General features: G+C 33.8%; 2 protein-coding genes across 2 annotated transcripts; one reads left to right on the forward strand and one right to left on the reverse strand.

Moving 5' to 3' along the window:
- Nucleotides 1-520: 520 nt before the first annotated feature.
- Nucleotides 521-5,907, forward strand: LOC108334357 (sodium/calcium exchanger NCL). The gene is made up of 7 exons (XM_017570148.2): nt 521-953; nt 2,234-2,419; nt 3,228-3,409; nt 3,641-3,786; nt 3,904-4,180; nt 4,252-4,560; nt 5,435-5,907. The coding sequence occupies exons 1-7, from the start codon at nt 566-568 to the stop codon at nt 5,681-5,683; spliced, it is 1,737 nt and encodes a 578-aa protein (XP_017425637.1). The 5' UTR covers nt 521-565; the 3' UTR covers nt 5,684-5,907.
- A 7,251-nt stretch (nt 5,908-13,158) lies between these two features.
- Nucleotides 13,159-16,214, reverse strand: LOC108333428 (uncharacterized). Its single transcript, XM_017568861.2, has 5 exons — nt 15,000-16,214; nt 14,669-14,782; nt 13,978-14,138; nt 13,731-13,899; nt 13,159-13,656 (listed from the first exon to the last, which is right to left on the reverse strand). The coding sequence occupies exons 1-5, from the start codon at nt 15,624-15,626 to the stop codon at nt 13,477-13,479; spliced, it is 1,251 nt and encodes a 416-aa protein (XP_017424350.1). The 5' UTR covers nt 15,627-16,214; the 3' UTR covers nt 13,159-13,476.
- Nucleotides 16,215-24,589: the final 8,375 nt, after the last annotated feature.

Genomic DNA, 24,589 nt, shown 5'->3' on the forward strand with positions numbered 1-24,589 from the left:
TTGAAGTAATTAAAAAATTATTAAAATCTATCACTTTTTGGTAAGCATTAAATAAACTACTTAATGATCTTTTGCCATTTCAGCTTCAACTATTAAATTACGGTCATGAGAAACTGTGGGTTCATTTGATTCCTCCGTGGACAAAAAAACAACCGAGCACTGTTTTCCTCTCTCTTTCTCTGACTTCTATGTATATCTTTTCTATAACTGCGCGTACCCAACGTGTCTGCAACCGGAAACACGGGATTAAATGCACCTTCCTGAAATGTACTCAATCGTCAAATATCTTTTTGCATATTCTTACAAAATTAGATAGAATTTGAATAAATATACTCCATTTTGATCAGTAAAATTTGATTTAATTTGAAATAAAGGCTTAACAGAGAGCAGATAGATGGATAAATAATTGGAAATTCTACTAGTAATTATAGATTAAAGTGTTGATTTTTTCTTATTTAAAATAAAATTAGTGTAATATTTAAATTTTGACTTTATGGCAGCACAACTGACACATATATATGTTTAGTGATTTGGTAGTTAGTGACGCTACATACCACCACTACCAATGACCATGGCTGCCTCTCTCAGTTCCCACCGGTCCATCTTCCTCATCCTGTGGATCGTAATCCTGTGCGGTCACGCTCATGCCCGCTTCTTCTCCCGTGATCCGCTTTCTGATGGCGTCTCCGCTAACACCTGGGAAGGCCTCCTCCGCCTCCCGTCGGCGATCACGGCCGAGTCCTCCTGCGAGCAGACCTACGGCTTCCTACCGTGCACCACCACCGTCATCGGTAACCTGTTCCTCATCATCGTCTATGGCTTCCTCATGTTCAAGGCTGCCACGTTCCTATCTGGCGGAAGCGAGCTCCTGCTCGAGATCTTGGGCCCCGGCATTGTTGGCGGCCTCTTTCTCCCCATCCTCGGTGCACTTCCTGATGCCATGCTCATCCTCGGTAAGTAACTCTTACTCTCTGTTTTGCTTTTAACGGCGACAGAACTTGGATTCAATACTTACTGTACGGCTTGCTCTCCGATTAGAATTTGAGTTATGTATTGGAATCTGTGAAATAGACCTTACATTAAACAGTTATGTAGAATATGTAGATGAGATTTGGATTTTGTTTAAATAACTTTTCCAAATAAGTTTTCGCTTTTTAGTGATTCGTGGAAGGTCAGTGGTGTGAGCTTTTTTCATTTTATCTTTACTTTATGATGCTGGAAAGGAATGTTTGTCTTAGCTTAGCTTGTAGTGCCGGAATGAGATTTTGTTGAAGTAATGAGAGATGTATGGTATGGACTAGGGTGTGTTTGGATAGGCCTTGCCTGGAGGATGGTTTGGGTTGTTCTGATTCTCTTTGTTTAATTGGATTTTTGTTTGTTCAAGTGGTTCACGTCGCTATCGTGTGCCTGTTTAAGTTGATTATTCAGTTGGATTCTTTGTTGTAATTTTTTTTTTCAGGATTCTCCCTCCCAAGTTCTTCAGCCTTTGCTCTTTGTGATGTCTTTTTGATTTTAGATTCTTTTTGGTTGTGTTGACTTTTCAACCGCTTTTCTTTGCTTTTGGTGCTTAATTTTCGTGGTGTGAACCCCCACAGGTATGGAATGCATCTTTTGCAGCGCTTATATGTCTTTGTTGCTGCCTTTTTTTCCCACTTCAATGTAGTTTCAATTTCTTTTTATGGTGTTTGGTGGACGAATAAATGTATTTTTGAGCCTGGGTGGCCCATCAAAGAGCAGATGCATAAGAGTGTAAAAAAACCGTCAGTGCTTGAGAATCTGGTAGGAGTTAATCTTGACCATATACACATATATAGTATAGATGGTCAATGGTAAATATGTTTTATTTAAATATAACTTTGACTATTCTCTTTTATTGTTTGGTTAAGACTAACCGCTCTCACCTCTCAGTACCAGCGATTGCTGATATGGGACGGATTTTGTAGAATTTCTAGATTTACTGTTCAATTCTTAACAGCCAAATGGAGGCCAAAATTGGATAATTTAGCTGATTCAGTATTATCTGACTAGTAGTAATGTAGTGTTTAGGATAATCTCTTATGCTTCCTTAATAATCAAAATTTCACTGCTCTGTAATCTTTTGTAACATCATATTTGCTTTGGATCTTTTCCACTTCCATTGGAATTTCTTTGTCTCACTTATGCTTATGTAGTGCTGTTATTTGTCCATTTCCACCCCCCCCTAATATATATTTCTTGTTTTTTTTTTTTCTAGTGTCTGGGCTTTCAGGTAGTAAAGAAACTGCTCAAAGTCAGGTATCTGTTGGAATGGGACTGCTAGCTGGTTCCACTGTGCTGCTTCTTACTATAATATGGGGGACCTGTGTTATTGTTGGCAAGTGTGACATCGAGAATTCAATTGCTATTGATTCACGAGACACAAGAGGATTTAATTTAACTGGTATGCCATTTGAAACTGTTCTTTATTTAAATTTAAAAATTAAGTTAGGTCAACCAACTTCCTCTTTCCCCAAGCATGAAGATTATGGTGTTTCCTCTCCTTTCTTGTCATCAAGCAATCAACCTTCTGGAGTTTCCCTGTAAAACATTCCCTATATTGTGTCAATGTAAGCGGAATATTGATTTCTTAACTAATGACTTTTAAAAGTGTCATGAGCTAACTATCACAGAAGCTTTGGCTTTAGCATTTCTAACATCTTTTTGCATGCCCTCGCTTACAATATATCTTTAGGCTTGAACAGTGGACAGCCCATATGGCCTACTTCTTTTTGCTTAATTTCAACATTTTTTTGTTTAGAAGAATGATTGTTGCAAGGATCAAAATGTAGACCTCTTGGTCTTAGAAAATCTTATACAGTATCATAAACTAACTATCTGAGAGCTTAAGTTTAAATGAAGACAGATGAATGATTTTTTACTGTTATAACATCACTTACAAGAAGAAATAATTGGAAGATAGTTCACTTGGTAATTCACGCGAGTATCTTTCTTCAACCCTTATTGTGGATTAAGGATTATATACTGCATTCAAACCACTGAATGTGTGCATTGATTATTATTGTTGTAACATGAGTTTGGGACTTTGAGAAGAGGGCTGGTTAAAGATATATTGTGAATTTATGATTCTTGATTTTCTTATTTGTTTCCAAACCATGATGATTGTATATATGCAGTTGAGCTGTGCTGTTTAAATGTCTGGCATGTTTGATTCATTTGGATCTTTAACCTACTAAAATCTCCCGGTGCAGGTTCTGGTGTTAGTACTGATATCTGGACAAGTTATGCAGCACGGATTATGGTTATATCTGTCCTTCCATTTCTGATCGTTCAATTACCACAAATTCTTAATTCAACATCCGGAAGGCACTTGGCTGTTTTGATAGCCCTCATTGTGTCACTCTGTTTATTGGCTGCTTATTGTCTTTACCAGGTAATTTTCTTTTACAGTGCACTAGTGTTTACTGTAATATATTTTTTCTTTTCTTCATCAGCCAGCACAGTTTTTATATACCTCTGGATGATACACAATATTTTTTTTTGTTGGATGTGATCCTACAGTTAGCTCTTTCAGTGATATACTGGATGAATATTTGACCTGTTTTAAACCTGGCCATTGTTTTTGCATCTTATAGAAAATTAAGAAAAAGAAAAAATGGTGCAGATTTTCCAGCCCTGGATACAAAAGAGGAAACTTGAATATATTAAACACAAGCATGTTATACTAGGATTTTTGAGACATTTGAAGAAACGTGCGTTGGGAAGGCTGCTGAAAGATAATGGAGAACCTGATAAAGAAGTCATTGAAAAGTAAGGCTTTCTCTCCTTTTTGCTTGGACTTAAAAGTATGTTACTTTGAAAGAAGTTTGTTGCATTTCTCATAATCTGATGCTTTTGGTTGTCAATGACTTAATGGAATATATATAGATTGTTTAGAACCATTGATGAAGATCAAGATGGCAGTCTTACTCATAGTGAATTGAAAGCACTGGTTGTTGGAATTCAGTTTGAGGAGATTGACCTGGATCATGATGATGCTGTAAAAAGGATCATGAATGATTTTGATACTTCTGGCAACGAACTAGTTGATGAAGTAGAATTTGTTAATGGTGTCAGTAGATGGCTTCAAAGGGCCCAGCGTGCTCGAGTTGCATCTGGTGATGCTGGTCCACACACAATGAAGTTTTTAAGTGATTTTCACACAGTAAGTTATGCAATCCTCAACTTCACAAATTTTGTTTTGGCACTTAAGACTGACAGGTGTTTTGTGCACAGGAAACGAAAAGGGAACATGATTTGCTGGACGTGGGAGATCAGAGTAATGAAGAAGCAGAGGGTATTGAGAATGCTAAATGGACATCCATCAAAGCAGTTCTGCTTCTGCTACTGGGTACTATTATTGCTGCTGCATTTGCTGATCCTCTTGTTGATGTCGTGGATAACTTTTCTGAGGCTACAAGTATTCCTGCTTTCTTCATTTCCTTCATTGCTCTGCCTTTAGCAACCAATTCAAGTGAAGCAGTGTCGGCAATAATTTTTGCCAGTCGTGATAAGAGGCAAACTGCTTCATTAACTTTCTCTGAGGTTTGTTTTCTTGTTTCATACTCTTTCTCTTTCAGGCATTAGTATGCAAACGTTGAATATGACCTATAAACTATAAAGCATTTGAATATCTTTTCACTCAATTATGTCATTTGCCACATGATCTGTTCATTCAGGACTTAGCTAAACAAAAGGGGAGAATAACTGACCGTGACTTATTCAAGATTATATTTTATGGTTAATGTAATCAATTCTCTCTGTAATTGATTTATTTTGTGGTTATTCAAATAACAGAAGTCCTTTCGTGGTTGGAGTTTTGGATAAATATGATGCTGAATGGGGTCCCTTTGATGTTCTCGTTTCCAAAACATTAATATATCTTTTAATTGAAAAATTATTTTGGAGGGGACAAGGTGGAGAGGATAATAGAAAGATGAGTTTATGTTCAGAATGTATCTAAAGTTGCCCCTTCCTGTGGATACATTGATTCCTTCTTAGCAAAGAGCTATAGTCTTGAAATTCTAGGGTTGGAGAAATAAGAATATCGCAAGTCTTGAATCATTGTTTTAGCTCTTTGAATGACGAATGAGAGGTGATCATAATGGTGACTCTACTTGTTGGCATCATCATTATTGTATTTTTTTATGGCTGCTATATATTTTCTTAGTAATTAATTTAATGATTGCTGCTTGCCTTGACTTTTAAAGTGACTTGTATCACTTTGGGATTAAAGTATTTAAGGGTTTGGTTCTGAACTTGACGTTGTGTTTGGATTTCTTTGGTAGTGGTGTTCAACCATGCATACTTTTCTTTCAACGATGTACGCGACTAAGGCTGGCTGATTTATAAGCTTTACCGATTACTGTAATTAATTTCCTTGAGGTGATTTAAAACATGATTTCTATTGTTTTTGCAGCTATATGGTGCAGTGACAATGAATAATGTGCTTTGCCTATCAGTATTCTTGGCCTTGGTTTATGCGAGGGGATTGACGTGGGACTTCTCTTCGGAGGTGTTAGTCATTTTGGTGGTCTGCCTTGTGGTGGGTGTCTTTGCCAGCTTCCGCACTGTCTTCCCTCTATGGACATCTATACTGGCTATCCTTCTTTACCCGTTCTCCCTGGCATTGGTGTATGTTCTTGATTATGTATTTGGTTGGTCGTAGACCAAATACTGTTTCATATGTTAGTGCCTTTTGGGTGTGTATGATTTTTATAGCTTGTTTATGAATACGTTGTTGGTGACTTCCATCAATGGTGTGGATTTGACATCGAATTTGTGGCTACAATTTTGACTAATTCGTCCAATTAGACAAAATATAGCACAAATAAACATTATAGATTGAAATCACCGTATCCAACTGTTTTGAGTTCTCATCATTCAGAAAAATGCGTTTTCCATGCTATCAGTCCCATTTAAATGATTTTATGGGCCACATTTAAGTTCTGAGGGGAATAAAATGGGTTAAGGTGAGTTCCATGATCTATTGGTCATAGTTATATAATGGATAAGGTGGGCCGAATATGGAAAGTGATAGTTAAAGGGGGGAGTTCGAGCTTTTAGTAAGAGGTAGTTTCTTTCTGCATCCTACCAAATCTCTCTCTGCACCCCATTATTCTTATTTTTTCAGACGAACTCACTAAATCAATTCCGGAAATACTTTTTGGAAAACACTCAGCAGACGCTCACCCACTCCTATTTTAGATGAAATTATTCAGAATAGAGTGCAGAAAGAAACTGCCTTAAGTTGAGCTTAAGTATGACTCACATGACTCAGCATGAAGTTCGAACTTTTGGTAATAGAGTTTGGGGTTTGTTAGATATAATTTGGCGTGGAGTTTGAACTATAAGTAATCAAGTTCGGGATTCATTAGATATATTCTACTATATTACCTAGTCCAACCATGTCCAAAAGGGTATTTACATACTATATTACCTAAGACATTCATACTTAACAAACAAACAACTAGTCTAAAACAACATTTAAAGGCTAAAATTTTAAAACAGAAATCAAAGTGTAGTAAATTTAAAGAGCAAAAAATTTAAAAAGAACTTTTGTTTTTATTGGTTGATGTTGGCGGGGGACTTCTTTATTGCTTTCCTGCATCAAGGGATACAAAGGTTCTTTCAAAGTCAAAGAATTCATCAAACTCTTGACCTCTTCCTTTTGTTGCGGTTGCCTCGTCATTGTTATAAGGTTGTTCACTTCTTTTTTGTAAATTTTCAAATATTTCAATTTACCCCTCCTTAGATCACCAACTTTAGTATTGATGCCTTTTTATTCTTGTGGTTTTCCTTTTGAGGTACAATATCAACATTGGTGTCTCAAGAATTTTTTGAACCACCAACATCGTGTTGTTGATAGAATTGTGTTGTAGTTGAGGCTGTTTATGTTGATGTTGTTGTGCCTTTGTTGTACTTGATATTGCACCTCCAATCCCCTCTTCTTCAAAAGAATTGTTCCTAAGTCAAGTTGTGAACATTATGAATTTCTTAGGGTTCATGTATTGAAAGGGTTGATTGAGTTGTTATTTTTAGACAAAGTTGAATAGGATGAATTGTAAGACCATCTGAGTCCAATGGTTTGCTACCAATTGTTGTTGCACGTATGAAAGATGTGACTCAATGCATTGTAGGGATTCTTCTTGTTTCTTGAACTGTTGGTATTGGAATTATGCTCTAGCGCGGATTGAGGTTCTAGCATTAGACCCTGCACATTATCCAACTCATTTGTGTAGTTAGCTTGAATGTATGCCTTGTTGATTGACAACCTCATCTTCTTTGGATGAGGTGGAATATCCACCCCTTGCATTTTTCATAACTTAATGAGGCTTGAGAAGGCTATTGGTTTTGCTGTCTGCTGGATGTGGGTTCTAAGATTACTATCTTGAAAATTCCACATCCAATAAATAACCTTGCATGATGTAGTAAATCATTTGTGCTTGCATTATATGAGGCTTGATACGTGCGAATTGGGGATCACATTTACAAAGAGAAAAGTCATCCAAATTTGTGTGATTATTCTCATGTTGGCTCTTTGTATCCATTGAGGCTACCCTATCCTGTCCAACTCAAATGTTTTATCCTTGTACGCACAGTAGGACCGTGAGCCTTTCAGAAGTCACATCTTTCATTAGATTTTGGAATTCTCTTTTTTCTTCCTTTGATGTTGCTCCACCAACTCTTAAGAATTCTCTTATAGTGTCCTATCATATTGAACTAACTCTCTTTCCTCTAACTCAACATGCTCTCCTTTTTCATGTTTCTATTTTAAAGTGTAGGCATTTGCATACAACTCCCTCACAATGAGTTTATTGTAAAAGTTCTTTGGTTTGATCAGCTTGTGCCATCTTCTTTATTCACTGACTCTAGTGAATTCCTGAAATATAAGACTTCAAATGGGTGAATTGTTAGTGAGAGAGTTGTAGGAATGTTGTATCATAATTTGTGTAACACCCCGATTTAGGCGTTACAATTTATTTTCCACACAATACATATGTAATTTTTTTTTTAACACCAACAAAATTTTAAGTTCTTTATTACAGCACAAGTCTTCTGAAAATAAAAGTCCACACAGTTCATAAACTTCTGAAATTTAAAATTTCACACAGTTCGGAAATTCAAACATAGATCTATTTTAGAAATTCCCCATGTCTCCTTTTCCCCGCAGATCTCTCATCTTCTAAGCATTTTCAGAACCATCTGCTAATTCATCTGAAATAGTTTCTGCTCCCGTATAATATCACACATTATACGATCATTGCATTCACATACACAAACACAGACAATAGGGTGAGCTAACCGATTCAAGAAATATACATCATCCACAATCTTACTAACATCACAAGTGTGGCAATCAGTCAAATACATGCATCTCAAACATACTCAAAAACCAACTATTACACCGATACTTTATAATATTTCTCCAGTTAAAATCATCAGTCGATTCACTAGAGTCAATACAACATATTATTAATCTGCCTACTTACCAAAGCACAGCAGTCAACAATCCTTCTGTCTACTTACCAAAGTAGTATAACCATGATATACTGATTACTTACCAAAGTAATCTAACGAGGTGATCTACTTACCAAAGTAGTATAACCATGTGATACTGACTACTTACCAAAGTAATCTAATGAGGTGATCTACTTACCAAAGTAGTATAACAAGGTGATATTGTCTACTTACCAAAGTAGCACAATAATGTAATATTATCTACTTACCAAAGTAGCATAGCGTGGAACACTCCGCCTACTTACCAAAGCAGTGCGGTTTATGTCAAGTTCACCTCTCATTTTTCCACCTACTTACCAAAGTAGTGTCCGACTTCAAACCTCTCCTCTCCCGACTTACCAAAGTCGTAGGAAAATAAATAAAAATTCAGATTTACAATTATGGCAATAATGTCTATACCACCCATCCAAATTTACCATCAACTTATTTACAATTCATGATTTAACTCAAATAATTATTACAACTCACAATATTCAATATAATTTAATTTTCTAATATAGAATATATTATATAACTCATCCTCCAATCTCCAAAATACAACTACACATACAATTTAAGAATATAATTATCCAAGTTTTTACCCAATACAAATAAATTTACTATTTCGTGAAAATATTACTCTTCACTCATATCATTAATTATAGATCTGAACCAATCAAACTAATAAACAACATGTTTAACTCATGGTAAAATTTTCAGTCCAATCCAACGGTTAATGAGGCGGAAATCATAATTTATGTATAAATGATCCAAAAACATAAATTAAGCAATATTAAGATCCCTGAGAAGATACGAAATTAATATCTCTAAATCTGTAATTCCGATCTAAAATCCGAACGGTCGAAGTATGCCACTATCTCCTAGGAACAACATACTAAAAGTTCAGATTAATCTAACGGTTATCTAAGTAGATATGGAGATTTTACCGAGGTAACTCAGAGACAGAAATTTAAGTGGTTCACGGTTAAACTCAAAATGCGGAATGAATTCCTCTAAGCAACAACATCTAATTCCAAATCTGAACGGTCAAGATCACTTAATATGTCTTATGAACTACATACTAAAGTTTGGGCTCAATCTAACGGTAGATGAAATATATACGAAATTTGTACCATGATAGCTTAAGAACAACAATACAGTGTTCATCCGATTGTTTCACACTTTCGAAATTTCTTTCTCTAAACATAGACCTTCAATTACAAATCCGATCGGTCAAATTGTATTAATATGTCCTAAGAATCATATATCAAATTTTGAGGTTGATCTATCGGTTAAATAGGTCAAAATCTATATTTTTACCGAGACAACTTAGTAACAGAACTACAGGGTAACTAATTTACTCAAACTTGTAGTATTTACTTCTCCAAGTAGAGACTTCTATTTTCAAATCCTAACGGTCAAAGTTTAGTAATAGGTCTTAGGATTCACATACTAAAATTTTAGCTAAATCCAACGGTGAAAACAATTAATAGAAATTTTTCACCACAGTAACTCGAAAATAAGAAATTATAATCATGAAAACCAAATTTTACACAAGTCAATATATAACTACCATTACCAAATTTTAACACATTCATACTCATATTCATGATCATAATCAAGAAAGGATTAGCTCCCCTACCTCTTCTCCTTGCAAGAAATTCTTCACTCTTGATACCTCTAGACCACCACCTTTGCTTGTTTTCAGTTTCAATTTCAAAGAAAATTCTAACTTAAATCTCTCTTCTTCAAAGAGAGCAATTCCTCTCCTCCTTGCTAGACCAAGTCAGTCTCCACACTTAGAACACTTAGGATTTTCGTTCACCTCCCACCAAGGACCTCTCTACTCTCCCCCAAAACTCCAAATCTGATTTGGAATTAAAAGAAGATGCCTTAGACAACAAAGGACCTATGCACTTGGTACTTAGCAATAATAAACAACCAATGAACCATCCTAAACCATTTTTTTCAGCCCTAAAACATGGTAGGAAAGTCTCCAAAGGTTCCAAAATGTTCTCCTAGTTCAGAACACAACCTACCCACTCCAAAAAAAATCGCAACTTGTAAAAATGTACCTAAAATTAAGGTTGGACGCTAGCCCCTGGACAGCAACACTGTCACGTTTTCCCCAGCTCAATTAGACCCCTTCCCGAAGTCCAAAATATGCGTATGAGTAGTCAAATTGAAGCTCTTTGAGTCTAGTTTCCAATGAAACAAGAATCAACTCAATTGGAGTTCGGTAGAGAGAGTAATCAGCAAAACAGTCATCATAGGTCAAAACTGAACATACCTGAGCGTGATTAACGTTTCCGAGTTTTAATAATTTTACTGCAGCTAGCCCGGTAGTCCAAAAATTTATATTTATATGTCCAATTAAAGATATTTGAGTCTAGTTTTCAATAAAACAAGAATCAACTCAATTGATATTTTCTACAAAAAGTTATAATTAAAATAGTAAACCATGTCAAACCTGACAGCATTCCATTTTACATTATAACTTGAACTTTTTACAACTTGGTAAATTCTTGAGGTTCTAGGGTCTTACAATTTGTCTAGGTGAATGATATTGATATCACACTAAAAAATGGATGAGAATGCAAGGAACAAGTAATGAGGTTTGATCATCATAGGTTACTCAAGGTAAAAATTAAATTTATATAATCCATAATTATATAAAATGCTCACAAAGAACAAACTTGATTTTATTTTACAATTAATTATATTTTTATTGCATTAGATATTCATCCTTTGTTAGACTAAATTATGTAAGGCTTATAAATTCCACATTAATTCTTAGTAAGTAGTTTTTAATATCCATTAATAATTGATTAATTCTTAGTAAGTTATTTTTAATATCTAATGATAATTAATTTTCTCACTTATATTTATGCATTATTGCTTTTGATCATGAGAATATGAACAATTCACCTATTCTCTTAATTTTCTATATTACCATATAAAAGTTCAATCTCTTTAAAAAAAATATAAAAAAAAAAAACTCAAAATTATACTAAGTGAGACTAGAAAATGTGCATATTTTATTAGACGGTTACAATGATCCATATAACATGTATCGAGGTGAGAATATGGGTTATAAAATCCATAAAAAGATCTCCTCGTACTTTTGCTAGAATGGGACCCTTTAGTTTTGTTTGATAAAGTTCTTAACATCTTTCGTCCAACCCGACCAATACAAATACACAAATTATGAGATTAAGTTTGACACTTGAAAGGCCAGCTGCTGGAGAAGAATGAAATTCATGTAAGGATGCATTGGAATACCTCTTGGTGGGAAGGATGAACACCTCTTCTGCTAGAATAACAACTTCAGTCTTGCACTTCTTGAAACAATCATGAAATGAGTCAAATTTAATCAAACCCACTTCTGGTTAAAATCAGATTAAATCATATTTTTTTTCAACTTTCTTTTCATATCAATTTTAGGATTAAATATATTTTTATTTTCTAAAATTGCATCCAAAATTGGAATTTTCTATTTTAAATTTTGATATATTTTAATCTCTAAACTTTAAAAATAAATATAAATATAGTTTTTTAATTCTAAAACAAGATTTTTTTTTTTACATATTAAACAATATTTTAAATTGAGCTAGAACATGTCAAACATATAAACTGTTCAAACACAATCCAAAATAAGTTTAATACATAAAAAAGTTTCACACTATTGAATCAGAAGAATTATGTAATTTTTAAAGTTTAATAATCAAACTATATAAAAGTTTTCATTGTTTAAAAAAACGAATTTCAAATTTAGATCTTAGTTCACCACTAAAAACATTTATTCCTAAAAGTTATTCTCATACATGTATAATTGACTTCTAGTTTTCTTACATATTGATTGATCAAATATTTGAACATGAGATGCTTTCAAGTGAAATATTTAGATTTGGAGGGATTGAGGTATGAATCAATGAAAGATAATTGAATAAACCAAAATAGTTCCTTAATTATGGCTCTAAATTTCATTCAAAATATAGTAAAATATCTAAACTTCATGGTAACGTGGGAGTTCATTTGATTATTCAATTAGATAATAATCCTGTAAATATCCCCTCCTAAGTCAATCTATTAATTTGATCATGGACGTATAACCATTACTTTGCTCAATTGACAAAATACTTACGAGTTTGTAAACTCTGGTTTAAAATGATTTAAAAATAACTAATTGACTAAAGTATGATATTTTAAAAGTAGTTGAATAAGAAAACTAACTTTCTCCAGTCAAACACCCTTGGTTCTCGGAGTATATTCTAGTATCCACCACAGTTCTGAAACAAGTCCTAAAATATTTACTTATAAGAATTAATAATGTGAATAGTTTTTTAATTTTAAATCTTTGTAAGATACATTCACACAACATCTAACGTACATGATTTTTTTTTTCACAATTTTCTTATCAGATCATTCATAAAACCTAATGAGACAATCAAACAAAATCAGTCGAAAGTCTGTCTGAATTGACACCCAGTAGCACTTGTGTCATTGTTGTGCCATATTTAGAACCATAATGGAAGCAGGAATTTTGGAATCAGAAGGAAACAAAACAGAACAATGCACAATCAAATCTCTCCACAACCCACATGCACAAGTTTGCTACCACTCCAATTCCTGACTCATCCAATAAGCAAGCAAGAAAGGAATCACTAAGAAAAAAGAAAAACAAACAAATGCATAGCCTCAATTCCCAAAGGCATGCTACTAGAGTTTGGCTTCATCAAAAGCCCTTAGATAGTGCTACTCAAAACAAACAAATCAACATCTGTTGTTCTCTTTTTCCACTCTTACTTCTCACATGGCCAAAATTTCGAGTCCCTTTCATACTCATCCCTACATGTGCACATTCAGGAGTATCTACCACTAGTAAAACAAAACTAGAAGAAAAAAGACAAAAGATGAGTATGCAAGTTTCACGGTGAGGAACAACAAGCCAAGAACTTCTATTCATAGTTTCAAATTAAGATCAACATTTTCTCCCACTTCATGACCATTCTGAATCCTGGCTGCTGTATGTCCAATTTGTTCCTCCTTTGGTTCTGGATGGAAGAAGCCATACAGTGGTTGCTTTTGTTGATTGAACAGCCTGTACACTGGCGGAGCAGGGATTTGTTCTTCTACATTTCCCTTGACCAAGTGAAATACAAGAATGAATCATCAAATACCAAAATGGAGAATAGAAACTCAAGTTCAGGACATACCTGGTTTTGAAATGCTACGAGAGTTGAAGATGGCGTGGACTTTGGAGGTTGATAAGAAGTAGGAGATGGAGGAGCCAATGTGAGAAAGTCTCCATTGAAACTCTCATTCTCTTCACTTCTTTTCTTTGAGTTTGGCTTAGAGTTGGATGCTGAAGCGAGTGTGACTTCTCTGCAGATGGTACAGAAACACATTCTATGAGAAGACAAGAACTACAACATAAGGGTCAAAAGGTTAACCTGAAACTACCTGGAAGTTGAATTGCCAGCCTCAAAGTTAAATTCGCTACCGTTTCCACACGAAGTTTTTACATTTGTTCTTGTTTCGGCAAAGGGTGGCATATTATAATTGAAAGCAGGGGCATGGGGAAAATTCAAGGAGAAAGGGTATGGCCTTTTTGTTCCAACTGTCTGCATTAAGTTTCAAACACCAATATTGAATCACATAAACTAAAAAAGTTCTAAGGATAGTCTGTTCCATCAAAACGTACAAGTTCTTACATGATTATGATCTGACTATTCAACTGAACAAGCTGAGAAATTCATGCATATAAAGTAGGAATTGTTTACTAGTACTCTAATGGGTAATTCATGCACTTTTCTCTTCCATCTCCTTTTTCCACCACATCCACTACATTCTACAATCTTCTATTGTAAACCACATTCTTCACATCTAATAACTGAATCATGATTATAGTGCTATGAACCAACCTCCACCTTCCTAAGGGTCCAATGAATCTTCCTGAACCCATGTCCTATCACGCAAAAAAATTCATGTGTCCTTGCAAGAGACCATCACATCCATGTGCAGCCACCACAGAAGATACCACATTCAATGACTCACTTCGACAAAGCTTTTCCAGCATCTCATCGATAACATATATATAGTAGATACCAAACTGAAATACTCAAATTACTTTAAGAGCACAAATTGGACATACCTTATCAGTTGGTCTCACAGGCACACTACTGTCATTATTATTGCTTTGGTTTGAAGGGGGCTCTATTGAGAAATGAGGCATGGGTGTTGATGAAGTTCCTGATGAGACATTCACCTACATGTTAAATATACCAATTATGTTTTATTACCGGGAAGAGAATGTGATGAACAGTGAGAGAATGAAAACCACATCATATAAATTAAAAAAAAGAGAGACACCGAGCTACATATTCAATAAACCAATCAATCCTTTTATTCCATGGGAAGAGAATGTGATGAATACATGGAAAATGAAACTCCCATGATACGAACTAAAAAAGAAAATGTCTTACCACTGATGAAGAAGATTGGTGTTGATATTGTGGTGTTCTCTGTGCCAAATTGGGCATAGGCCAAATGGAGTTGGATTCAAAAGGCAAACTTAGCAGAATTGGCAATCCTGAGTCATCCACTCCAAATTTGTTCTTCTCAGAATCATATTGATAGGAACTCCACCACTTGGGAACATTCTCGTGTCCAGGAACAACGGGCCAACCAGTTCCAAAGCCACCACTGTTTGTCAATGGAACATTGCTAGGAACTTTATCATTAATGGGTGGTTGTTGCTGCTGCTGCTGCTGCTGCTGCTGTTGCAATGACAAACGGGACCTAAATTCTGATGTTGGCTCACAAGTTAAAAGAGATGTGGAAGGTGATTGGTTGGAGTCATGAAAATTCTTAAGTGGGAGAGGCAGATATGATGGTTTGGTTGATGGTAAAGCAGTTTGAGATGGTGAAATAGGAGGTGCATCTCTCTTTTGTTGTTCTTCTAGTCTTATCTTTTCAAGTTGTGCCACACCAAGTCCCCTTTGTGGCACCTTTTTCTGCTTTGACTTCTTAGAAGATCTACCAAGGCTCCCCATGCCTATACCTTCACTGTTTCTCTGATCTTCCTGAGGCATTGTTGCATCATCTTCCATTTAATCCAAATCTATCTAATCTAAAGTATATGACAAAAACCAGTCTCCCAAAGTTTCAATCTTGCACCATCACTGTCTCCAAGACTAAATTTTTAAGCAAAACCAAGATACCCAATATCAAGATTCCAGAGAGAGAGAGAGAACAAAGTGTTTGATAATTGATAACTAAATCCCATCACTGTGATCTGAAAGCCAAATCAACATGTACTTGAAGATTGCCTAAAAATTTGTGGAACAAACCCAGAAGGCAAGCCAAATATTCAGCAAAGACCACGAAGATGATGAGAGAGAAGGAATCTTAAAGATCACGGATTTTTCTGACTTGAAGTTGCTGGTTTGAGATTTATAGGAAGTAACTGAATCCCAAAAGAAAAGATGGAAAAGAAAAAGACTATATTTTCTGAAAATTCAATCTAGAGTAACCATGAATCATAATATTCAATCACTCATTTATCTGCCAAATCCTCGCTCTACTAGTCTACCCTCCTTATTTTGTTCCTAGACCGACTCTCACGTTGTCTCAATATAACATAGTTGTACTTGTAGTAATAGACGTTGTTTCTCTCTCCAAATAATGTTTTTGAGTTCTAAAAGTAGCTAAGAGACAGTTTTTGTAGAAACTGTCATCTTAGCTTGTTTGTTTGTTCTATTTCATTTCAAGTAGTGGACCCCTCAACCTTGTTAGCTTTTCTTGTCCCCACTGTTCTTCATTTTTATCTCTTATCAAATCAAATCCTATCATCACTGATATTATATTGACTTAATAACTCCAACAGAATCTCCTATAATACCTTTTTTCCATGGATCCTCTTGCTTTTATATTATAAATACTAAATATATTTAATATTTTATTCATATGCATTTATTTTCTTTTCGTTCATAAGAGAATTTTTAAGAAGATACTTTTAATATAGATTGCACGTATCTTCATTAATAATGGAACAGATTTATTTATGATGTGTTATAAACAATAAAATTGTGCATTAAAAACAACATAATTGTGTATTTAAATTTATGTGGAAAAACTTAGAAAAATATTAAATTTAATTTCAAACTAATTGGAAATAGCATGTTCTCTATCTTATGTGGAAAACAAGAGTAAGACACGTTTATTTTCATGCACATCTTCTTATTGAATGTATTGTAAGCAAGTTTTCATTTAAAAAAGAAAAAATCATTTAGCAGAGTCATATATAAGTCCTTTGCATTTTCATAGACGGATTACATCAACATGATTCTTAATTTGGTGAAACACACGTAAGGCATGTGCATAGGTTTTGAGTCTCGTAATGCATTCAATCGAGCAAATTATAGAGATAAAAATCACCATAAGCAAAGACATCACAATTTCCTATGGTGTCAAAGCGCCTACACTTAAATGACTTTATATGAAATGACTTAATTTGATATAATTTATTCTTTTATAAGTTAAACTACTCTTCTTTTTTTCCTAGTTTTTGTTAAAATAATTTAAGTACTTTTCTTTATTATTTTTTTCAATTAAGTTTTATATTTTAAAAATTTGATTCAATTAGGTTATTTCTACCAACTATGTTAAGAACATCTCATGTGCCAATTTATATTTTTTTTTGTTTTTATTTATTTATTTATTTTCAAAACTTATTACTTATCATAATGTCATGTGTGTCGACACCACGTATTGGTGTCAAAGTTATTATTTTATATTCAATTTAATTACTATATTTATTTTTTTTGACTAAATTAAATTCCATTTTTTAAAATAATAGAATATTTTCTCTCTTACAGCCAAAATTATTTTTTTATAAATATTATAATAATATTTTTCTTAAAACTAATATTTTTATTAAATATTTTTTAACTATTTTTAAACTAAATCTAAAAATATTAATGAATTTCATTTAAATAAATTACTTTTAATCTTATAGAAAATATGGATTAATAATATAATAGTTATAAATACTTACTCTTCTTATAAATGAAACTTAAATTTATTTTATAAATACAATAATATTTATAAATCATATTTATAGATATTTTTATTAATTAAAATAAAATTTTATATGTCTAAAGCCAATTTAAACGTTTTTATTACAAGATATGAATATAAACAAATTAGAATGATTGCATTATAGAGATCAATTATACAACAATTAGAAAGTTATACTATAAGGATAGTAGATAAAAATCAAAATATTAACTTCTATAATTAAATAAAGAAATAAATTATACATTAAAATTATTTTATACTATTGAACAACATTCTAATTTTTCTAATTTTAAAAATTATCACAGTGTCAACCTATATCATTAAAGGAAATAAAAAATTATAATAAAAAAATATAAATGATTTCTGTGTGTTGCAAATTAACCCATTAACCTAACTTGAATTCATTCAACACCAGGAGGCAAGTCAATCAGATTTAATTTAATCAATTTTTAAAAAATTATATTTTTCCCATGTAATTCCGTTAAAATCTATAGAGCAAACTGACAAATTTAAACTGATTTTTAACATCCTTACATTCCCATTTTATTAAACAAATACAATAATCTACGGTTAGATTACTTCACAACAACAAGCATTAACACAAGTCAAATGCAATTGTATAAATTTTTTCTTCGACTTTTCTTTTTCTTTTTCTTTTTGTAAGATCCAAAAATATAGCATAAAACCATATCATAGAATACTCACAATTAACAATATTATAGTTCAGTTATAAGAGAAAAAGGTATGTTTATGACCGAACGGCCCTACCAAAAATACTATAGAATTTAAGCTTTAAAAAACGAAAGACTAAACCGAACGGTTCTTCAAGCTAACTACAACCGAACGATGTACAAAAAGATATATACACAAACCGAACGGTCATACAGTACTATGTACAAACCGAACGACCCTAAACTAAGAAGATGGGGGCTCTTCACTCAATACTTGCTCTAGGGAGTCTTCATCGCCTTCTGCTCACACCCAAAGGATGATCATTGTAGTGAAGAGAACGACCGAACAGACAAGGAAGGACAAGACAGAAAAGTAGGGTAAGTTAGAGTAATTTAATTAATCCATACAACACATTATTTAACAAAGATAAAAACCAGCAAAGAAAAGAACATATCAACCATACAACCATAATGTACATATTTCAGGCAATAACCGAGCACACAACAAGCAAAGACCGACCACGTAAACTTGACCATCTGGATTGTATGAATTTTGTAGCTAGACGTTTTTGCACCCAGGTGGTGTAGTAGTTGGGATGCCCTCAGCAGTTGCCACCCGAGGTAAGTCCGTTATGTTGTCGCCCATCTCACCTATGGACTAGGACCTCCTGCCGTTCTCACACATGAGTTACTCCTCTCTACTTGAGAATGAGTAATCATAGAACATCAGTATAAACGACACTTAGCATGACCACATTCATACTTTACCATTCCAAACCATTCATGAGACATTCCGCCTTGGAATTCTCTTCCACATTACTTTAAAGCATTTTCATACCCATATTATATTTTCACTCCTAAGACCGAACGACCCTGTGAACGTTATAGACCGAACGAAAGTACTACTTTAACCTATGAACATAACCGAACGTTAAACCCCTGAACCCTTCTTAACTTACACTGAACACTATTGGCTTATGCCGAACACTACTGATTAAGACCGAACATTATCGCCTTAAACTGAACCCTTACAATTTATACCGAACGCTACGCACAAGACTGAGTTCTCTTCAGAAGTTCGAGTGTCAGTACAAATCGAGCACTCTTTAAGAAATTGAACGGTCATGAACTGGAGAGTCTCTAAAGAGACTAACCTAGTTATGACTGAGAGCAGAACAAGGCCGAACGACAATTACTAACCATTTTAGCGTTCTGCATAATTCTGCAGAACTTCTGCAGAATTATGAACAACACCCAACATGACCATTTCTAAACACTTTGGCTAACTTCTAATCCTCAAAACTTGAATCATATATCAATTCACACCTAATCAGATATACTTAAACTTCAAAAACACAAATCTAAAGAGTTTCATGACAAGTTTCACCTCAATTTACACAAAATAAGAACCCAAGGACCCAAAGTTAAATTTCTCACTTTTCATACCCTACAGAAGAACTTAAAGGCTCTAACAAGTCTAACTAAACATGCTCAGACACAATTCATTACCTAATTTCATTTCTAGCCTCAACTTCTCAATTTCACTCATTCACTTTCTCCAACCAAGAACAAACCGAACACTATTTCAGCAGAAACCAAACAGTTCACAGGTCTCGGTCATACACACAAATCAGCAACACAATCATTCAATCATACATGCATACATTCAAACAACCAATTCCAATACAGAAAACGTAATTAAATTACTAGTTTCCCTCACTTGAAATCAAAGAGACCACTTTTACACGTTTCAACCCGAGAACTTTTACAACAGCTACAACTTTTGGTCGGTGCAGCGAAACCAACCAAAGAAACCAAAAGAGAAAAGACTCAGGAACAAATGCAAGAACACATACAAGCCGATCAATGCTTGCATGCATAGAAAACGCAGAGAATTCACAAGAAGAAGGTTCGGACCTTACCACCTTCAAGAGAGGTTTTTGATCGGTGCAAAGTGAAGCCCTTGACACCAAGAATGCTCAGGCACCAACTGATTGTTGATTAGAAGAAGGAGGAAGGAGAAAATTTAGAGAGAAGGTGAAGAAATATAAGGAAGAAAGTAGAGAGAAGGAGGAGAAAATGTGTAGAAGCTTGGTGGAGAAGAAGGTTGCAGCAAGGAAGTGGCACGATTTTTCAAAACCCCAGTTTAAATACTGCTGCCAAAAACCATTCGGTCATTCTCTAACTTACACCTGGCTTTCACTCTGCACGTTTTCTCGGTCTTCACACTTTTCAATAACTTAGAAAGGATATGACATGGTAAAAACAATATTACCTTGATATATTGAACGTGGTTTTCCTTTTAAAACGTTCATCAATTTAAATTAATTTATATACGAGAAAAATTTAGTAGAAAAAAGTATTAATGTGATAAATTTTTATTTCATGCCATGTAAATGGTTGTGTAAAGGATTACTGAGTGACATTTAAAGTAAATAGTATCAATGAATTGAATTTAAATCATGAAATAAGAGGAAATTATAGAAAAGAAAATTGGTTGATTCAAATGGGTGTACAATCAGTTGTCTTAATTTTAGAAAACTTTAGATCCCATGCATTGCATAGAAAACAAATTAAGAAAAAAAAAAGGTGAGAAGTCAAAAAATTGTGTATGTATATACATCATATCTTACGCGGTAGTTTCAAAATCTGATTGAATCTCAATGTCATGCTAATGAGGAAAGCTATCTCGCTCGATCCAACCTTTCTACTAGGACCCACTTTTGTTCATATTCAATCACATTGGGCAAAAAAAACATATTCAAATGAAAAGATAAAATAAAGTTCATATATCATATAAGGTGAGGAAGTCAAAATAATAACAAGTGAATTTAAGTTTAATTTATCTTAGTAATTATGTGATTATCACTAAAAGAAAATAAAATTATGTAATTAAGAAAAAAAAACAATAAAGTAATAGGTGTAAACTGCTTGTATAAATTTGTTGAATTGATAGATATTAAAACAAAAGTGATTTATTAATTGTGTTCCATGACACATAGGAAATATGTAAAAGATGACTAGTAACATATTTATAATTAATTGTTTAAAATTTTATGCCTGGTAAAAGACGTAAATATTTATATTTAAGTATGACGAGATTGTAACATAGACAAATATATATTTTTTGTCCTCTGGTCAAATGTCAATTTCAACATTTACGACATAAATTTTGAGTTTCATGAAACCCATAAAGAGCGTCCCAATTCACATAGCAATGCACACAATAGGTTTTCTGCATTTCCAACAAAAATCCATACCCAAGTGCAACGACAATGATAGTGGTGTTTCTCCAAACATCCAACAACATTGGGACAACTCCCATTGAAACACAACTGACCTGGAGGGCTCGACAACTGTTTGAAACTCGAGGGATTAGTATAAATCAGCGTCTCTCTAATTAATGGAGCACACCAAGCAAAGGGAGATTCGAAGAGGATGAACAAATATTGGAGGACGAATGGGTGATTGGTCTTTCACGCAGGTTGTGCTAGATCTAGAACCATCGCGTCCCATACACAGTCGAACGTTACGAGTTTTCAACAATTACACCTTTGATGGGAAAAAAGAGATTACAATAACAACTTAACAAAGAGTAATAGCACAACGAAAATTCAATCCCCCTTCTTGCGAGAATTTACGATGCGCTCACAAAAAAAAAAATAGAATCTAAAACACAAAGAGACACCAACAATTTTGACACGAAAAATCCCTCAATGCAAAGGTAAAAACCATAAGTCATCCATACCAAAGAAAAATTCACTATGATCAATAATAAGGTACAAAAGAGTCTCCAATAAAAACACCAAATGATGTTTTCAATCAATTATGTTAAGTAAGCACAAACGCTTACAAATGAGAACAAAGAAGAAGAAATTTAGAAAATAAAGTTGTTGATATGAGACTGTTTTCTCCCAAACTAGACCTCTTATTGATGATCAAAACGATCAGAATGAAAAACCATATGTCTCGAACCCACTGTCCAAACTTCAGTCCGATCTAACGGTGAGCGACTTCACAACAACGAAAACATCACTGCAGAATTTGTGTTATGCGCGAAAGAATTTCTCTCTTCATTACTCTCTCACGTTTTTCCCTCTCTTCAAATGACTCTAATGTGTCCTACTAATCTGACACCTCTACACTAAAACAAAGTCAAACATAATAGTTTACATTATTTGGGCCTATTATACATATAGGAAGGGAGTCCAATAACCCAACAATCTTCTCCAAAAAGACTTACCGAAACCAATAAAAATGTAAAGACTAGACATATCAAAATAAGAAATCATATATAGGGAGCTCTAATGAAGATTATATCACACTAGTATGAACCAACAACGGCGCGCATAATGGAAGAGGAAGAAGGAAGATTTAGTGTGAATTATTTGAAGAAGAAGAAGGACAGAGCCACCCGCCTTTTAAAAAAAACTGATTAATTTTTATGTCAAGTGGTAAAAAACAAACGTAAATATATATTTATTGGTTAACAAAATACTAATGTATGTCTTCAAATCTAGGTTGAACCTACGACATGTATAAAAGACTCAAAACAATGTAAAACATTTATGTATTTTAAAAAAAAAAACTAATTAATTTTTACGTCAGGTGGTCAAAGACAAACATAAATTTATGTTTGTTAATGAACAAAAGACCTAAATTTATGTTCCAGAATCTACATCAAACCTATGATAGATATAAAAGGCTCAAAAGGATAAATGTAAAAAACTTGTTTTGTGGTAGTTAGAAGATGATTGTCCAAAATCATGGTGATTGAGTGAAGAGATTGGGTCATGAACAAAAAGACCCACCGTAGTGTGTGAGGCTCAACATTTTGTCTTTTATGTGAGGAACTTAAGATTTTGTTGGATACAAAATATATATGGGTTTCGTCAGCCATCTATGATCAGATTCTTTGTTGCCTTAATTTTCACGTAATAGTGGCTATGTTTGGTTGATTTTTGCACCTACCATATATTGCACCTTACTTGAACTTAGATATTTTATGCAATATATAGCCATTTAATTTTTAACAATTGCACTTGTGATCGTAAATTTACAATGAAATATTGGTTTCTCACACCTTTTTGTTTCCTCGTATATTTAAAGGATACTTTTCTTGTACTTTTGGTGTTTTAACTCTGATACTATTCTGCAAAAAGGTTCCTTCCAAATTTCAATAAATCGATCTTTTTTATTCTTAGGAGTTTTTTTTTTATTGTCTTTATTCATGTTTGGATTTTTTTTTCGAACATTAAGTGCATATAAAAAGAAAAAAAACATATACAGCCAATATAGAATATGTTTACAAATATCACAAAAATAAGCTCATAGTCAAACTTTTCACTTTGGGTATATCTAGAACCAATGTGGAAAATGGATATACAACATTGATTGTTAGTCCAATCAATTTAATTGATATTATTGTGACATCAATATTAAATTATTGTTATATTTTTAAAATTTTCAATATAGAAACTAATTAAGGTGATTATTTATTGATGGATATATTGAGAAAGTCAGATAGATAGATAATAGTAATAAAGTTTAAGTTCATCTTATATAAAGAATTAACATAATTTTCAATTTAAAATTTTGATATTATTTTAATTTAAAATTTTAAGATAATGTGTAACATCCCAAAAATATAGTATAAACTATATAATAGAATAATTACATTTAATCACAATTCAGATCAGTCTTATACTAAAGAGCGAACGTTTTTGGCCGAACGGTCTTACATAAGAGTATAAACTTAACTGCACAAGATAAACAATACTAGACCGAACGGTTTACAAAAAGGGATTACCGAACGGTCATTCCTAACAAAAGAAAAGGTGATCGAACGACCACCTTACACTAACTAAACTATACTACTAACCGAACGTACTACGGTTCGGCCTTAACTTCAACGTCGACGAGGTTCTCTTCCTCCAAATTTCCTTCTTCATGCGCCTCTCCCAGTAGCGCGTCTCCTTCTGCTCACATCCACACGGATGATCATTGCAACGACAAGACGAACGTACAAGACGAGGCAACACAAGGAAAACACAGGGTAAGCTTATGTAATTTAATTCAGTTACAAATAATACAATTCATACATCAACACACAGATAAAGTTAACAATACGTTTCAAGCAAGGCCTACTACTAGACCGACCGTCCGGACTGTATGAAACCTGTGTAGCTACGACGTTCGTGCACCCGGGTGATGTAGTAACTGGAATACTCTCATCAGCTGCCACCCGAGGTTAGTCCTATCTGTCCAAAGTACCCCTAAGGACTAGGACCTCCTGTCGTTCCCACACATGACCTACTCTCCTC

This window comes from Vigna angularis, chromosome 11 (assembly GCF_016808095.1).
Source record: "Vigna angularis cultivar LongXiaoDou No.4 chromosome 11, ASM1680809v1, whole genome shotgun sequence".
NCBI lineage: Eukaryota > Viridiplantae > Streptophyta > Magnoliopsida > Fabales > Fabaceae > Vigna > Vigna angularis.

Excerpts from the sequence above, each read along its gene's own strand:
- LOC108333428 (XM_017568861.2), bottom strand. The coding sequence starts at position 15,626 with ATGGAAGATGATGCAACAATGCCTCAGGAAGATCAGAGAAACAGTGAA. Across the intron at positions 14,139-14,668 it reads CTGTGAGACCAACTGATAAG|ACAGTTGGAACAAAAAGGCC; the intron begins GTATGTCCAATT and ends AACTTAATGCAG. Across the intron at positions 13,657-13,730 it reads TCGTAGCATTTCAAAACCAG|GGAAATGTAGAAGAACAAAT; the intron begins GTATGTCCTGAA and ends CACTTGGTCAAG.
- LOC108334357 (XM_017570148.2), top strand. The coding sequence starts at position 566 with ATGACCATGGCTGCCTCTCTCAGTTCCCACCGGTCCATCTTCCTCATC. Across the intron at positions 954-2,233 it reads TGATGCCATGCTCATCCTCG|TGTCTGGGCTTTCAGGTAGT; the intron begins GTAAGTAACTCT and ends TTTTTTTTCTAG. Across the intron at positions 3,787-3,903 it reads GATAAAGAAGTCATTGAAAA|ATTGTTTAGAACCATTGATG; the intron begins GTAAGGCTTTCT and ends GAATATATATAG.